This window comes from Anguilla anguilla, chromosome 10, assembly GCF_013347855.1.
Source record: "Anguilla anguilla isolate fAngAng1 chromosome 10, fAngAng1.pri, whole genome shotgun sequence".
Classification (NCBI taxonomy): domain Eukaryota; kingdom Metazoa; phylum Chordata; class Actinopteri; order Anguilliformes; family Anguillidae; genus Anguilla; species Anguilla anguilla.
Window position 1 is genome coordinate 14,608,121 of NC_049210.1, and position 18,360 is coordinate 14,626,480.

General features: G+C 43.3%; 2 protein-coding genes across 4 annotated transcripts; both read left to right on the forward strand.

The window, feature by feature from the left end:
• The first annotated feature begins 210 nt into the window (after nt 1-210).
• On the forward strand, nt 211-4,074 carry dgcr6 (DiGeorge syndrome critical region gene 6). Of its 2 annotated transcripts, XM_035379553.1 has the most exons (6): nt 228-302; nt 835-954; nt 1,770-1,930; nt 2,045-2,145; nt 2,666-2,806; nt 3,498-3,825. In XM_035379553.1, exons 2-6 carry the CDS (start codon nt 845-847, stop codon nt 3,576-3,578), a joined length of 594 nt encoding a protein of 197 aa, XP_035235444.1. In that variant the 5' UTR covers nt 228-302; nt 835-844; the 3' UTR covers nt 3,579-3,825. The 2 variants fall into 2 exon arrangements, with proteins under 2 accessions (XP_035235445.1, XP_035235444.1); XM_035379554.1 differs by having other exon boundaries at nt 211-954; nt 3,498-4,074.
• Nucleotides 4,075-4,970: 896 nt separating this feature from the next.
• Nucleotides 4,971-17,658, forward strand: slc7a4 (solute carrier family 7 member 4). 2 transcript variants are annotated; one of them, XM_035379550.1, is made up of 5 exons: nt 4,971-5,099; nt 8,328-9,424; nt 9,705-10,414; nt 12,502-12,610; nt 14,255-17,658. In XM_035379550.1, exons 2-5 carry the CDS (start codon nt 8,443-8,445, stop codon nt 14,461-14,463), a joined length of 2,010 nt encoding a protein of 669 aa, XP_035235441.1. In that variant the 5' UTR covers nt 4,971-5,099; nt 8,328-8,442; the 3' UTR covers nt 14,464-17,658. The 2 variants fall into 2 exon arrangements, with proteins under 2 accessions (XP_035235441.1, XP_035235442.1); XM_035379551.1 differs by lacking the exon at nt 4,971-5,099 and adding an exon at nt 5,128-5,257.
• Nucleotides 17,659-18,360: the final 702 nt, after the last annotated feature.

The window sequence follows — 18,360 nt, forward strand, 5'->3', positions numbered from 1 at the left end:
CTGTGTTTTTGCGCCACCTGGCGCATTGAAAAACCTAGTACAGTACTATGCTGTCAATTGGATACATTTCACTGTGTTATTAAAGAGGGTTTTTTCCAACAGCCTACCACACACGGAATAGTTTATTTAATAAATAATGCTCTAATAAAACATGCTGCTGACATAACCTAAGCGCATATCTCGATTTAAATGGTATGCGCAGGCATGTTTAAAGACGACTACTCAGTGGTTTAGGGTCCTAACTTTGTAATGTTGCTGTTATTACGCGAGTGAGTTCAGAGACTGTTTTAGCAAATAGTCTGGTACGGTGGGAATAACTTGATAGCGAGCTTGTTTGTTCTTTAAATTGTAAACGTTAACTTCATTTTTGACATTATAAGGAGACTGTTGTGTTATTATGCGCTAGCTAGCATGAGTTTTACTTAATGTACAAGCTAGGTAGCTAACAGTTACAACACTAGCTACCACATAGCTCTGGTATAAAGTTAACGTTAGGCATATTATTTAGCTAGAATAGTATTATTGGGTGCATGTCTTACGTTTCTCAGACTAGATTGGCTCAAATAACATTTATTCATTCGGTGTGGAACGGTCAAAAATATCATATAGCAATATATATTTTGTAAATTGTTTACAATTTAATACGGAGACGTTGGCAAAGCGAGGTGTTTCCCATCTCCATCCTTACCTAGCTATCTAAATAAGAAGGTTTGGTGATGTAGTCTGTGTTGAAACTTCTCCCTTTAAGTAAGCAATGTATGCTTCTTTTACGGACCTATAGACCCATATTGAACTTGTGAATCTGAGATATTTATATCTGTAAATTGAAAATAGACGTTACTAAATGGAAGGTTATGTCGGGGCTTACGACGAGCAGTCTGACTCTACAAAACAACAAGAGAGGCACTACTATCTTCTGTCTGAGTTACAGGCACTCGTGAAAGATTTACCGAGGTAAGAAGAGTAGCTTGTCTATCGGTTTTAATTAAAACATGTAATAGAAAAGCTCTGTTGAAAAGCGACCGGCATTTTTCAAAAGAGCATTTTCGCACAGTAAAAGATCTGCTAATGGTAATTCTAAGAACTGAGATTCCATGGATATTGTCCAATAAATTTGCAGTGACAGTGGAACGAAGAGATACCTCTTCAGACTGTACTTTGACTAACTGTAACACTACTTCTCTGCAGGGCGACCCCAATCTAGTATCACTTTCATGTAACACTTGTATCTGGACCTTCTGGCACTTTCATGTTGCACTTATATCTTCATCCTGATGTTGTAGCTGTTTATCGTATCTCGTGTAATCATACTTCTAGTTTAAGACTTGCCATAACTTTACTGACTTAGCCAATACCTATGAACTAGACTTGATGTTCATGGCTATGGATAGCTGGTACTTTATGAGTATTGTAGCTTTATCTGACCTCTGTTCTGTAGTTGTTCCAGTGACCTTCGGTATGCACTTAATGTACGTCTGCAAAATCAAATGTAATGTAATCTTCCAAGATTGTAGAAAAACATGTGCTTATTAATAATTAGTCTGGAACACAGGTGACTGAGTACTAGAGGTGTCCAGTGTTTCTTTCAGTACTTGGACTGAGTTTGTTGATATTTGATAAAATTGCGCGATCAATCTCAAACGGAAGCAGTTGGAATAGCCAGAAATATCTCTGACGCTCCAGGACCAGGGCTCAGGCTGGGTACATTAAGGGGAATTTTGGGTGTTTCTCACTTGGCCTTTCCTGTGTCACTTCCTTTTCCTGCCCAGCTCCTTTCAGCAGCGCCTGTCCTACACCACGCTGAGTGACCTTGCCTTGGTCTTGATAGATGGAACAGTGTATGAGATCGTCCAGGGCCTGCTCGACATACAGCACCTGACAGAAAGGAACCTTTACAACCAGAGGCAAAAACTGCACGGTGAACACAGAGGTCTGTTTTTTTTTTGTGACATATGCTTTGAGGCAGGTGTCTGAGGCCTAGTTCACTGCCTTTATCTCATTTATGACGTTACACAGCTTTTCTCTCTGTCACTTTCTCATCTAGCACTCAAGCAGGAGTTGGTTCGGAAGCACAAAGAAGCCCTGCAGGCCTGCAAAACGCACAACTTGGCAGTTCTCAGAATGAACCAGCAGGGGGAGACAGAGGTATGCAACGGTGAGAGTTGTGTGATGGTAATTAGGTTAAAAGGTGGGGTGTATTCGCACTATTGATCACTGTTCCCATTGTTTTACAGCTGGCAGGCATATGAATGTCCGTTTTTCAGTTAATTCAAATGCACTTGCTCATGAAATATTAGAAGTAGTGTTGCCCATTTTCAGACATGCACAGTAAATATGTACATTATATAGGGGCAAGTGTTGAAATCTAGCCTTGGCTATGCATACTATGTACAATGTGCTGGGCACTTGTTTTTTTCAGTGTAGTATTTAGTTTTTCCCCTGTTAATAAGTAAATAAATTAAACAGTAGGCACATAATCAATGCCTTCATTTTCCTCTTAATTTCAAATATATTATGCTTTAAAAAAATGTGGACAGTTTTCAACTTTTACTCGACTTTTCATGTTGCTGTGCGGTCAAGGAGAGAATGCACCCATTGTGAAATGGTGAGTGTTGGGGAACTCCAGTCCTGTAACAGTGCTGGTCTTCCATCTGTGCCTCACCAGGCCCTGGAGCAGCGGGTGAGGGAGGAGCAGAGAATGATGGATGAGAAGATTGTGTTGGAAATGGACCAGAAGGTGGTGGACCAGCAGAACACTCTGGAGAAGGCTGGCGTCCCAGGGTTCTACTTAACGACCAACCCTCAGGTGCTCACCTCTGACCCAGCACTGTTCTGCACCGCAACTTAGCTCGTTTGAAGGCCAGTCACGATTCGCCATTGGAAGCTGGACAGTATGGCTCCTGCAATTCAATGACAGTGGGACATTAATTGAAATGATCTGTGGTCTCATGCAGCCTTTCCCTCCTCTCATTTAATTGCAGTTCTAGGTATACACGAGATGTTGGGTCATTCAGATTACCACCGCCCAAACTAAACTCAGTCAGGAAAAAAGCTGAAAATAACTTCTGGAATTGTCTTGAGGCTGTGCATCCCCAAAATTCTACATTTTAGAAACATTTTTTCTTGACTATATTTAAAATAGGTGGATTTGGCTCACATTGCTTGATTTTTCATAAAAGCTGTGAAAAGCCCTGTTTCTGTTTTATTTTAATGCCAAACTCAAGTCTGCAAGAAGCCTATTGAGAATCCAGTTCACCCCATGAATGAATCCATGAGTTGTCTGGCCACGAGCACATTAGCACTATATTGTATTGGGTTTGTATTTTTGAAAACGTATTTATTTTACTATTCACAAGGGTGTGAGTATGAGTCAGAGTGAGTTTTCCCCCTCTGGGCAATTCAGACATTTCCATGAGTCCCCTGGTGATCGAATTTGAGCTAGTTTTATGTGCCAGATGGGATTAAGGATTTGTGTTTCTCTCCCTGTGTTTTTTCAGGAGCTGACCATGCAGATGAACCTGCTGGAACTCATCCTCAAACTGCAGCAGAAAGAGGTTCAGTCTGGAAATATGTCCTGAATAAGGGACCTTGGAGGAAGTGGAACCACTGGGTGTTCACAAAAGAAGTGTTACTCTCTCTACTGATCCTGAATATCCTGTTTTTACACAGGCATCTCTACACAGCTTTCTAACCACGGCAAACAAAGGACCCTTTTCTGTAAAGGCAGAAATGGATCTTGTGTGTACTAAGGCTACTTGCACAACTCATTGTGACAAGGATATGAGTTTGTAATGATATGCAGAAATAGTAGTCTCATTTTATTATTTTGAGTTGGATGTTAGAGGAGATTAATGGAATGGTGGAAACTGGTGCGGAAAAGTCTAAGACAAAGTTAACTTTTTGGTTTATATGCGTTTTCAGTGAAGCATTAGGAAGACAAGCAAAAACTTTTTTTGTAACAAGTACTGTTAGGAAACGAATAAGGCCAGAAAAATATGTTAAAAGCATTTTTCTTATTTGTGATGTATAATAATGTAAATCTACACTAAATAAAACAATTGTGTTGAACAGAAAGGAATATAGTATAATTTTAAAATGTGATGGTTATCAATAAAGTTGTCAGTTCAAAAGGTAAGTGTCAAAAATACTGTCAAATTTATTGGCAGGTTGAACATGAATGTACTTTGCATAGCATTTGTATTTAACTGAAAGGCAAAGCCTTGGATAAGTTTGCCACTTATATTCATAATGCAGTATCATTTTACCACATTTTGGACACACCATACAGTGTTAAAACTGACATGAACATTTGTTTTGTAAGTCTTCATAATACAGTAAAATGACCAACCCAACTGTAAACCTCAATACATCGTTATTTAGAAATACCGCCAGGCGGCGATCTAAGGTTGGATTAAATTGTGAACCAAAAGAACAAGCCAAGAATTGCAGGCACTGATGTCCCTATTTCACGTGTTTATTTTTTATTAATGCTAGCCTCAAACCATGATCAAACTACCAATTGTTTATGATGTGCTGTGTTTTAAAACATTGACATTTTACCAGAATGTAACAATGCCCCATTCAAATCGTTTTTATTGAGATTGGGATTGGGATTGGTAACGACAATTAGATGTTCATGTAAAACATCTATTTTGAAATACGAAGTTAATTGGGAGGTCAATACCAAAAATGAACTGAAACTCAAAATGAATCTCTAAAATTATTTGTACATGTAATATATATTTTTTAAATGTTTTAAAATGTAATAAGAAACCTGTTTTGAAAATCCTGACGAAAGGTGGATCATTTTTGATAACATGGTATGCATGCCTATGCTGTTTAGAGTAAGTAAAGTAAAATACTTCAGTGTGTTCAAATGTGCTTAGATTTGTAGTTTTATAGACCTAACGTTTCAAGCCTTGTTCGAAAAATGTTGCAGAGGCGAGCCCTTCTCTATTAATAATAATACACTGTCCCCTTAAGACCGACGGGATCAGTGTCCGCCTACTCCACCTTCTCGTCGGCAACAAACCGGAGGTGCGCTGTTGTGCTGTGTCAAGCCAGACCGAACGCTGCGTTGCATCATTTCGAAAATAGAGGTAACCTTTCGCTTATTATTCACGTGAAGTCCATTCATATAGCGTAGCCTTTTTTTTTTTTTTTGCAAACGTGTTCTCAAAATCAAATAGAGCCTGAGTTATTCACGGGATTTTTATGTCTCCGCAAACACCTTACATTTTATGATTGCTGAAGGCCGGTAAGAATATACAATAGCTATATTTTTTAAGAACATTTTTTTTTACCGTAAATTAAGCACACGTAGAGCTTCAGTTTTTCTGACAGTTCCCGTTCACCATGGCAGACGTTTCCATTTTGTTTTACATTATTGATGAGGCTGATTCAAGCACAATTAAGGCATTCAAATATAGTTCTCGTTATTGTCTCTGGTTTAATTTTAAAGGAAAAGGGTTGGTTGTTAGTATAATTCTGTGATGAACCCTTTGGAGCGGAAAAGAGCATTGCGTAGACTATTATTATTCGGGTTTGAAGCCTGCGATGTCGCCTTCTGTCCGGCGTTATTTTAGTGGGAACGCGGCATCCCTGTTTTCACAAGTGATGGTCTGCTATTACGCTACCTAGTAATCCATCATGTAATTGTGGTTATGTCATTTGTCTTAAATCTTTAATTTTACTTGTGTTATTACAGGAATGATGATTTATTTTTTTAAAGTGCGAGGGAGTCGTATATTAGGGCATTTAACATTTGCATCCTGAAGTGAATATACAAAAATACTTCTGAGCAACTATATCAGAATACAAACTGGGCTATACTGATGCACAAGTGCATTTTAATGCAATATCAAAAGAAGAAAAAAAAGAAATACACGAATAATAAAAAATTAACAGGTGTTGTACAGTATATTCGAGCATTTAAGAATTGTACTATAATTGTATGACTACAATTCAGTTTATTTGGCATCAATTGAAATGAAGGCCTAATCAAAAATATTCATTTTCACCAAATGTCCAGTTATTCCTCATTAAATTGCCGGGCATGTGAATGTATCATGGATATGTATTAGAGAATGTTTCACTGTTTTCAGTGAATGTATTTGCTTCATGTTTTCATTAGTAGATTGAAATTGTGTCGTGTAAATTTGTTTTGTTATTTTGATGATATTTACTAATTCATGGTACAAGTTCTTGGGGAAAAAGGTCCAGGACGTATCATGAATCTGTTGACCAGCATCCACAATGAAAAATAATAAGAATTAGTAAGTATAATGCTAATAGTAAAAGGCGCTTTTTACTTTTGTTCAAAATGTTTTCCTCTATTTTTTTCCTCCTAATTTGAAATGCCCCAGTTGTATTTTATGCCCTTCCCATCACTGCTACATGATCAGTCAGTTTGGCAGGGCACAGGCTGCAATCGTTGCTCTGGGGAACTGCACTTAGTATACCTGCAGGCTGAGCTGGCAGCTGGCACAGACAGACTGCAGGTGCCCGATCAACGAGAGGAATCGCTCTTACACAATGATGTAGGGTATGTCCTGCCAACCGAGACCCTTCTTCCCTGCGTACAATGCTGTAGAGAAACCGTGCAGTGCCCCATGGGGCTCCCAGCTACAGTTGGCACGAGCATAGTCAGAATTATATTCCCAGGTATGGAGGGAAGGCCACTTGGTAGTAAAGAAGAGACATGTTTGAATGTATGTACCTAAATGTCAGTTGCGTTTAAATGCTTTCCTTTAATCACAAATACTGGACCATTGTCTTGGCTGAAGAGGCAGCTCCTTACGCAGGGCCCCCACTACCTCTCTCAGTCCCTAGAACTCATTACCCTCCACCCCCACCCCCCCACCACTGCTCACAGGCACAACACACATACTCACATTGTTTCTATTCCTCAGACTCGTCCTGTACCCGCTGGCCCTCACACGAGATTGTTGAGACTCGTCACAGACAGAGTAAAGAGAGAAGTATCTGGAGCCGTGTTCCTTTTTTCCACTCATAGTGGGAAAGTCACCATGGAGTGGTTCCTCCATCCAGTTCAAATGGGTTTCTATTTTTAATCTCTTGATAAAATGCAGTGCAGGTGTCCCTCTCTGGGAAAATGGCTTTTGGCGTTTTTAATCGCAGGTGATGAACAGGTGAATGACTCATCCCTCAGCTGTGTTTACTCTCAACCTAACCACTGAATGACATTGCAAACTGCAACCCCTGTGGTAGTGCCATGTTTAAGTTGAGAGGAGCAACAGCCCTTTCACAGATAACAAAACAAGTATACGTGTCTTTAAGGGCTTGGGGTTTCTGGGAGTCACTGGCTATACCTTTGTTTAATTTCCAGCCTGGGTATTTGGAGGGAAAGAGGGAACAAAACGTAAGCAGCAAGGGAAAAAAGACAAGGACGTTAAAATGTCATTTCTGTAATTGCTGATGGTATCCCTGGATTATCCGGCCCAGGAAGGTAGGAATGCCAGCACGCATTATTTTAAGGGTATAACCGCCTTTGACAGATAGGTCAAACGTTGACATGGGTTTTTAATTTACTGAGAGGATCATTTCATTGCCAGCCTCATGGTGTCATTACAGCCATAGTGGAACAGCTGAAAATTGTTACATAACTCTTCTACAGTTAATTTCAGACACTCTTCATGACAGTTCACAGTATATAAGCAAGGAATGGATTAATTTTGAAGAAACTTTAATCCTTTGCAAACTGAGAAGCCTCCGGATAGGTTTTCGAGGCAGCTCTGAGTTTGCAGAGGACTCTGAGGTAATCCTCAGTTTGTGGGTTTGCCACTGTAATCTGTAACTGTGAGTTCACTCTGCTTTTGCATTTCCTAAATGGTGCCGAGCATGAGTGACGTCAGCTGTGGCCAGGTGTCCCTCTGTCATGCATTTTGAGCCTCAGAGTCACCTAAGGGAGGGAGGTCTGTAGTCAGCAGGGTGTCCCCCGCTTCATTGTGCAGAAGAGTTCTCTCTGGTAGCTCTAGTGGCTGTGGCCTACCCGAAGCAGCTGTGTTGTGCTCTTTGCTCGGTGGTTGTGCACCTCAGTTTGGAAAGAAGCAGCGGCTGGCTGCACATGCCCTGGAGGTTGTGCATGTTGATTTGTGCCCTCAATTAATTGACAGAGAATGTTGAATTTATTGGATGGGCTTGCAATTATGATTAGGCTTTGTATATTGAGAGAAAATGAATATAGAAGAATGTAAAGTTGCTTAATACAAATTATTTCATTTAAAACTGGATCTATGCAGCACAAATGACAGACATGTTGTATGAACTGGGTGGCACGTCTTTAATGTCAGTTTTCTTGGTTACAGGTGACTTGGAAAATGCATCCAGCGTGATCACCTGACTCTTCCTGATCCTCGCGTTTCCTCAGTTGGCAGCTGCAGCAGTGGGTCTGGGGACCACCTCCTGATCAGCACCGTAACCATGGAGAACTGCGCACGGGGCTGCGCCCCAGGTGTGCGCTTCTGCCAGAAGGTAAACCGGCTGAAGACCCTGGATGATGACGTCATGGCAACGTCACTGAAGCGATGCCTGTCCACAGTGGACCTGGCACTGCTTGGAGTGGGTGGCATGGTGGGCTCAGGACTCTACGTCCTGACCGGCACCGTTGCCAAGGACACGGCCGGCCCTGCTGTGGTGCTCTCCTTCTTCATCGCGGGCATCGCTTCGCTCATGGCCGCCCTCTGCTATGCAGAATTTGGGGCCCGCGTTCCCAAGACGGGCTCGGCCTACATGTTCACTTACTTGTCCATGGGGGAGATCTGGGCCTTCCTCATTGGCTGGAATGTGATCCTGGAGTACATGATAGGCGGCGCCGCCGTTGCCCGAGCGTGGAGCGGCTACCTGGACTCCATCTTCAACCACGCCATCCAGAACTTTACGGAGACCCATGTCATGCGCTGGGAGGTGCCGTTCATCGCCCACTACCCGGACATGCTGGCCGCCGGCATCCTGCTGGTGGCCACCTTCTTCATCTCCTTCGGGGTGCGCGTCTCCTCCTGGCTCAACCACATCTTCTCTGTGGTGAGTATGGGAGTCATCATCTTCATCCTCATCTTTGGATTCGTGCTGGCCGATCCTGTCAACTGGAGCAAGAAGGAGGGAGGCTTCGCCCCCTTTGGGGTGTCTGGGGTGCTGGCAGGCACGGCCACCTGCTTCTACGCGTTTGTGGGTTTCGATGTAATCGCGGCCTCGAGCGAAGAAGCCAAGAACCCCCAGAAGGCCGTGCCCATCGCCACCGCCATTTCTCTTGCTTTGGCAACCACTGCCTACATCTTGGTCTCCACTGTGCTTACCCTCATGGTGCCCTGGCACTCCCTGGACCCCAACTCCGCCCTTTCCGATGCCTTCTTCCGCCGGGGCTACAGCTGGGCCGGCTTTATTGTGGCCATTGGCTCCATCTGTGGTGAGTCTCTGTTCAACCACAAGTTTTCCACATTCTATTTTGAATTTGTGGAGGCATTCCGTTTATGAGTGGAACAGGATTACTCTATTGAAGAAAACACAGTTTAATGCGTGTGGGGTAATCCTACCTGGTTTTCAGTACCATAAGTGTATTCAAATAAGTTAATAAGCATTTGTTCAGAAAACAGTTATTAAAACTGTTAATTTGAGAATTTGAAAGTTGGAAGTTGGCTGGGTTTTTCTGTCGAAAGAAATCCTGAGTTTCCTTTTCCCACCTGCAGCAATGAACACGGTGCTCCTCAGCAACCTGTTCTCCCTGCCCCGGATAGTGTACGCCATGGCAGAGGACGGCCTCTTCTTCTCAGTCTTCTCCAGGGTCAACCCCGTCACCAAGGTGCCTGTCATCGCCATCATGGTCTTCGGGAGCTTCATGGCCCTTCTGGCTCTCATCTTTGACCTGGAGGCCCTGGTCCAGTTCCTTTCCATCGGCACCCTCCTGGCCTACACCTTCGTGGCAGCCAGCATCATCGTGCTGCGCTTCCAGCCGGAGAAGCCCAGCTCCAAGCAGTCTTCCTCCTCCTCCACCAACCCCAACCCCGAGCCGTCCCCGACCGCCGCCGACGTCCAGACGATGGCCCAGGAGAGCGGGGAGCTGAAGGAGTACGAGTCCTTCTCCGACAAGCTCCAGCTGGTGGAGATGCAGAAGAAGAGCAAAGAGCGGCGGGCCCCGGGACAGCTGAAGGCCTGCTGGGAGCCCCGCCTGGGCCGGCTCCTGGGGGACTGCGAGCCGGGGGAGGTGGTGGCCTTCTCCGTGCTGGCGCTGCTGGTGAGCGCGGTGTCCCTCTGCGCCGTGCTCGTGTTCGGAAACAACCAGCTGCAGCTGCCGGTGTGGAGCCTCTCCCTGCTCATGGTGGTGTTCGGCCTGGCCTTCCTCTCCAGCCTGTTCCTCATCTGGGTCCATGAGCAGCAGGCGAAAACCAAGACCTTCCAGGTTAGCCCAGCTACAGCATGCCTCACTACACACACTTGTGCTAAGTCACTAGTACACAGACAGTCCAGCATTACCATCCTCCACCTGTTGACATACACACACGCACACACACATGAACCATGAGTTAATGTTCTGCTCCAGTATCAATAAATAGTTTTTGTCACTCATGACTAAGCACAGCGGTGACCGAAACTAAAACCTGCTCACCTGACATGATCTGTCTTTCTATGTTTTCCCCAGGCATCAGCAAACAGAGACTCATAAAACTTCCACTTAAGACTTCCACTTAAGTGTCACAAAGGGGTTTTTTTTGTTGCTGAGATAATTACATATATTTTGGTATCTGGACAGTAGATACAGTAATGATTCAGTCCTAGGTGAGATTAGCACTTTGATATTTCTCTGCCTCCTGCAGCATCCAGTGAACGTGTCTTTTTGCGGAGGTCTTTTCTGGCTCTGTGCAGATTTGATTCATCGTGATCGACATCCATTCCCAGCAGGCACGGCGCCACGCTCGCCACTCCACGGCGCGTCTGATTCGCAGCTTGCCTGCCTGTGTTGCTGTCTGGTTTGAGGAGTGAAAAAAGCTGTCCTCTCAAGAGCGGCAGACACTTTGCCTTTCTGTAGTGCGAATTAGTCAGCCGGAGCAGTGTTAAGCTTTTTTATTTTTAAGTGCTTGCCTTTCAAAAACGGGAGAGGGCGAAGATGACACATCAAATTCAAATAAAAAATACCTTTGTGTAGCATTTTGGTACCGAACTTTGTGGACATTGGCATAGGAAAGGCGCAGGTTTAAGATGTGTTTTTAGCTGGTCAACCAGCTGTTCACCAGCTGGCCAGCTTATATAGTCAGCTAGTCCACCAGTTTGATAACCAGTTTGATTTGACCAGCCACAGACCAGCTATGGCCAGCTAGAAGAGTCAAATACCCATCTTAAACCAGTTTAGAATCCCTGCTACTTTTTGCTGGAATTGTCAGGACTATAGCCCCCAGATACACAACACACTGAATTGCACGCACAGCAGAGATAGCACAAGACAGAAATAGAATGTCTTGCATGCATTGTCATTCAACCATCACAGCCACACACACTACTGGCTACTAAAGCTTTTTGATTAACCAATGACAGAGAGAGACAGAGAGAGGAACCTTTGCATTAGCTTTGCAGCTCATGTTTCCCTGGCTAGCTAGCTTTGGCTTGGCTAACGGTACTGTATTCCTGAGCTTGAGATGGGGAGAGTAGTGCCCATCAGTGCTTCTTTGTTGCTTGAATTGTAACATGACTCATCTATCAACCAGTCGTAACTGAAATACACGTAGGATTGTGTTTGCCAAAGTACAGCACTAGAGTGGCTTAATCAAAATAAAAGACCTGAGCCAAAAATTTGCTTTATCACAACACTGATTATTGATTTACAAAACAAAATCTCCTGGATTGAATTCATTGCATTCTGGGAGATCTCAGCCAATTCAGAGAGTCTCCTTATGGCCTCAAGATGGCCAACAGAAATGCTTAGGTCAGTTAGGTGACCTCATAAGATGGCCGCTTCACCCCTTCATTTGCCCACCTAAGATGGCCAACATATGTAATAGTTCATAGACAGAGGCAGCCGTGCATACCTCAATATCTTTACATCGATAATGACATGATAATATTGGTAGAATATTATATTAATATAACAAAGTTCAACCGGTCATAATCTTGATATATGTTGATATCGTACTCATTCTTGTTCAATGCCACATTGCATTACCCCATGCCTTTGTTTGCCTAAAATGCCTGAATTATAAAGCACCATGATTGGAATCCTGTCTGTATTATACGGACACTCGAGCCTAGAGACACCAGAACCTCAGGGATGCAACGGAGCTGGTATGGTCTTGGTAACTAGTTATACTGACAAGTTTGCCCTCCCCTAGAGTGGTCAAAAGGACATGCTTAGTTTAATTAAGTACAGTCCAGTCCACTCACAGAGAGTGACATTATGGTTGCTGTTTCCTTTATTTTGTCAGTTACCAATCGGTTTGTTAGATTAACTTTGACCTGAGCTAGAAGTGATTTCCATTGCGTTCCGCTCTTCCTCAGGTGCCTCTGGTCCCCTTCGTCCCCGGAGCCAGTATCCTGCTCAATGTTTTCCTCATGCTGAAGCTCAACGCACACACCTGGGTCCGCTTCTCTGTTTGGCTGGTTGCAGGTAAGATGGCTGCTGGACCCCGGTCACACCTGTAGCACTCTGAGCTTGAGCCAAATGTTTTTAAACCAGGCCTCCTTTAAAGTGTTTAAAACTTGGGGTGTCTCGTGGCGTAGCCTGTAGAGCACTATCCACATGCTCATTACGAGCCGCGACGTCGGCGGTTCGAGTCTGACTGTGCGACCCTTTGTCGCACGTCTCTCCCTCTCTCTTTCCCTGTTCTTCCTGTCTCTCTACACTGTTCTGTCCAATAAAGCTGAAAAGCCCAAAAAATATATATATTTTTTAAAAAGTGTTTAAAACTTAATTTTGAAAAATGGTTGTGATAAGAAATGCATTGCACACAGGCCCCTCTTTAAGACAGTACATATATGTTTATATTTTTCCCTGAAATGGAAAACAATGCATGGCTATTTGTAATTAGTACTTACAAATCATGCTTTATTAGAGAGTGTAGATCAAGAATATCTCACCTTGTCACATCCAATCACTCTCTGAGACTTTGACATACTTTTTGTCTTTGTTGACAGTACAGGTTGACAAATATACAAGTTCCTTCATATATATACAGGTTCAAAGATGATGGTGTAAACCACTGATAGTTTTATATACAACCCAATATTTTCTAAACTATAGGATGTTGAACTAGCACACATGTTGAACTACACTAGTTGAGTGTACACAGTCACTCCCTATAATGCAAACAACACATCACAGTAGATTGTTGGCTCAAGAGCTGTGTGAGGGGCTCACCGTCCTCCCTTCCCCTACCTTTCTTGATTTTTCCTATTCATTTCAGGAAAAAAATAGTCTTATGTAGAAGTGTCTTTGCACTGTCCTGACCATTTTTGCTATATGGAGCAACACCACTCATGGGTCCCTCCAAGATTTGCATTTAGTGACTGGTTTGCAGCCTGTATGCACTGAGCCTGGGTCCACATAAGAGGTTAATGAAGAACAGAAGGGGTTAATGGGCTTTGCTTTCCGCTATCAGCAAAGAAGATCAGGCAGGAGACGCGATTAGGTGCAGACTTATTTTTCCTTTGTAACTGTAAGCCCTTTAAACACACCTGTCTGCCTCCATAGCTGTCTGTCTGCTGGAATCCTGTCCCTATATCAGCAGTGCCGCAGTTTGCATTGTTTTTTTATTCAGGCAATCAAGAGGGCACTTCGGACTTCGGCACAGCCTGATTGAGATGCTTGGCTAGCTACAATAAATTGCAGTAGCAGTATTCAATCCAAGGCACTATTCCAGTGCTTCTAATTCACCATGCAACCCAGACTCAAGTTCCATACTGCTTAATCTTTGTGAACAAAAACTAAAGGGTGCCTTATGTACTTATGTGGAATACAAGTGTCCACATGTATGTTTGTGTGTACATATCATGTTACACAACGTGTGCGACTCAGCATAACAGTGTATGTTCTGATGTCTCTGCCCTTGCCTATAGCACAGTTTTGTTTGCAATGCATCTGGCTTAGCCTGTAATGTGTGTGTGTGTGTGTGTGTGTGTGTGTGTATGTGAGTGTGAGCGTGCACATGCGTGTATGTTTGTGTGTGTGTGTGTGTGAGCGCACACGTGTTTGTGTGTGTGTGTGCGTGCGCTTACGTTTCTGTCTGTAATGTGTGTGCTTGTGTCTTGGCAGGTTTGCTGGTGTATTTTGGCTATGGGATCTGGCACAGTAAGGAGGGCCTGAGGGAGCCCCAGCAGCAAGACATAGCGGCGCGCTATGTAGTGCTCCCTAGTGGCAGCTTGGTAGAGACAGTGCAGGCAGTGCAGCCGGACGCCCAGAGTGAGACCGCACCCAGGCATACTCCAACCCCCACCCCTGAGGACCAGCAGGGCAAGAGATGATGCGTGCGGAGGGCCACAATGTCAATCAAACATGGGACCATTTCTACTGTTCTCCTTCTGCTCTCATTCCTTCCCTCTTTCTCCACTCCCTCTTTCCTGCTGTAGTGTACCGTGACAGATCGTATGTTATGTCAGCCATTGAAAGCAAGTGCATATCAGAATGGGACTCAGACCTCTGCTTCCCTTTTGTAATATAGTGCACATATATAGATATGTATGCGCTGTATTATGTATATGTACACTCCTTTTTCCTTTTCTGTTTTGCACTGTATTAAGCAGTGGGCTATTCATATACTTCGCATCACAGAATAATACTTAAATGCTGTTTTCTTAATCTCCAATTTATCACCAGTTTCCTGATGTTCCGTTTTGCCTTTATACCTCTCTGGTCCCTTGCTGTGTCACTACAGATTGTCTGACGTGAATATTTAAAAGGGTGAGTGAGGAAATCCACCTCCCCTCCACAAATCATCGGTCAGTTACAGGCAACCAAAGAGTTCAGCTTTTTGTGTCACTCTGTTAATTTATTGATTATAATTTATGTATCTGTATGTTCAGTAAAAGCCAGAAGGGCATAGCCATCATCTTTGTTTTGTTCTGGCATGGCCCCTTCCTATTCCGGTTGGATCCGGTTTTCTACTGTTTCCATCTATTTAAATGTACCATTATAGCTATGTGAGTTCCAGTTATAGGCCTGGAATTATCCATGCAGTGAATACGTGTGAATGTGTCTGTCTGACTGCTGAGTGATCTGTCTTATTGACGACACATTTCACATACTCACTCACAACAATAGTTCTCAGCTTACTGTACAGTTCTGCTGTAAGGCATGTCTAATGTCAACATTCCTGTGCTCAATTAGCATGAAAACTGAAATCACACAAGCTATGACAGCGTGGGTGAGAGATTTATTTTCTGTAGCGTCTGATGAGAATCCACCATCTCCTTCAGATTTTTCGGTTCTTCAGAAGGTTTAAATGCTGCACGGAACCTTCGTGCAGACTTCTGGTTTCATTCTCCCTGATCCTGTAGCATGTGGGAAAATGGCACAGCTTAGGAATTTATCAGGAGTGTAGTCTACTGAGTATAAATGACTTCATAAACAAGTCTTTGAAGGTGCTGAAATGCTGTCATGCACTGAGGTTTAGCTGTTGAAAGGGAACCAGATATGGCAACTAATGCATACAATGTAATACGTGAATATTGCATGACTGTAATAGTAGGCCGTGTGTATCCAGCCACAGACACCCAACCATTTTTTCCACCTCATAGCCATTGTGTTCCCTTAATCCCTTTTCTCAGACTACCACACATGCCGTTTGTTATTTAATAATTTTAACTTTATCTTATTAGTGTTGTCATTTGTTATAGTTGTATTGATTTGTGGCATTTTTATGTATGCATTCTGTATTTCTTTTACAACTATGTCGTTAGTCGTGTTTAATGTCATTTCAGCCTTTCTGGCTCGAAGGGATTGTTGTATTTCTTATTTTAAGCTAGCATTGTGAACTGCCACTTTAATGTCAATGGTTCAATAATTGCACACATTTTTCAAGGACTTTTCTTATCCTTATAAAGGACTAGCAGTCTTTTGCCATTGATGTCAGGTACATTTTTGTACCTAATGGAGACCCCCTCCTCCCACCGCCCAAGTCCTCCCCCACCGAGCTCATGCCTCTGAAACTCCAGTCGTTATCACGAGACACTCGCTCTTTCCTTTTAACCTCAAGCTGGCGTCTCAGGCTCTCACCAAGTCTCCTGAACAAGGATCTCATGATCTCAGCTGCCGTAATCTGAAGGGGAGGGCTGGGGCAGGGAGGTCTTACTGTGTCAGAGAGGCAGTGCCACTCGAGTATCTGCCTTAGAGATTAAATATGGGCATCTAAGCACATGGATTGTTTTCAGCTTCTATGGTCTGTCTGTTCTTGACAGAAAAAAAAAAACAGGGCAGCTGCACAGGTTGTATAACAAATAACAACCGGAAGCACAAATGCACAGGGTGCTGTGGGACGGGGTGTTACTTGGCGCATTTTTATAGGCGAGGGATGCGGTGTCCCGCCAAACGATGCCAGGCTGCCGGGATGAGAGCTAAATCCTCCCACGGACGCGGTAATCTGGCAGATTTGCAGAGCCCCCTTTGGCTGCTGTCCGCTGCTTGACCTAGATTAGGCACACAGTCTGTGACCACTCTCACTCTCAGGCACAGGTAACACATGCGGTCTGATCACTCTCACTCACTATAGGCTGGGGGAGCATACATCACAGCCCAACCAACGCAATATTCTCACAATACCGGGCCTCGGCATCAAACGACAACTGTTTCTGCAAATTATTGCAACAGCATTTTCTCTACCTTGTTTTTTGCAGCACATATGTAGGGAGTAAAATACTCTTTTGGCCTCTTCCACATGTGCTCTCAGTAATATCTGTGTGTTTCACTCTGACCCTCTAAACTCCACCTTTTCCACTTTTCTTAGACCATCTTGCAATTGAACAGTAATTTTGTACAGCATCTATGTACAGCCTATAAATATATAAGGTGACACAAGTAACCAATGGCCTTAATGATATCATACTCAGTACTGAAGCATTCCCAAAAGCTTGTGCGAAATGCAAAATTTGTAGTTTGTGAAACCTGTCAAATCTTTTTTAATCACTTAGTATCCTCAGCTTTGTGATTACTGCAGTAGTTTTAATATTTGTTTTTTCGAATTATATGTTATCATTGAATTAAGAATATCTATATCTATATGAAATCAAATTGGATTCTATCGAAATCAATAATATTTATTATGTCCAGTGAATGGGTGGTTCTCAGGAGCATAACAACTGCAAGGACCAAAACATTAAATAAGAAAGCCATGGTGGTTTTTTCTTACAATACACTGAAATAAAAAGAGAAAAACCCTTTCTTTCCAAGCCTTTCTGCCAGTGTATGTCAGCTGAGGCACCCCCACACTGTCCATGTGCAGCTGATAGCTGTCGAATGAGAGCGATGGTGACTGTTTGAAAACCCGATGCCTCTTGTTTGTCTGTTTGTGTAACTTGGTGTCGTTGAGCACCATATTCTACGCTTCAGACAGGGCCAGAACGTACCTGCCTTCTCTGTGCACACCGGCATTTACTTATTACTCTCTGTGGCATCTCTTTAACACACTGTTGTATTTAGTGGCAAATAAATGATATAAAGCAGTACTTTGCATCTCATGTTATTATCACGGGCTTTTGTTTTGCCTAAAGGTTAAATCATCTGGAACAATAAATACATTTTGGTGTTATTTCAGTTTATCTGTTTATCATCTCAGACTTCAGCGTGACTGTGTCATTGTACCCCAGCAGTTTAATCCAGTATATTGACATTTGAACAAGGCTAGACCTTTGCTCCTTCGTGGAGAGTTAGTGTGCACTAATGTCACTTATACGCTTGACTGGGGAAAGGTTGGACTAATTACCCCAATCAAAGTGCTTGAGTCTGACGTACAGGGAAAGCCAAATCCCCTTGGCAAGGTGGTCGATGGAAACATTGGTCCTGGGAAATGGAAATATGTGTGGGGCCGAGGGAACATATATGTGTGTGTATATACAGTAAGCTCCATAAGGTTTGGGACAAAGATATGTTTCATGTGCCAAGATAAAGATGTGAGTATCCAATTATTTTGTGGTTTACATATCCCCAGACAACTCACAGATTGCCCCTGCCGGTTTGTGGCCATGAAAGTGATGACTGACATCTATGGAGTCAGCCTTCCTGAAAAACAGCAGGCAGGTAGTTTGTTGCTGTCACTTTTGATGAGGTGATGGAGATACCTATTATTGATGTGAAGGAAAACCTGACTTTTTCAGGCAAACTCAGCTACGAGCCACAGAGAGGACTGCAAACAGCTCATTTTTAAGTGA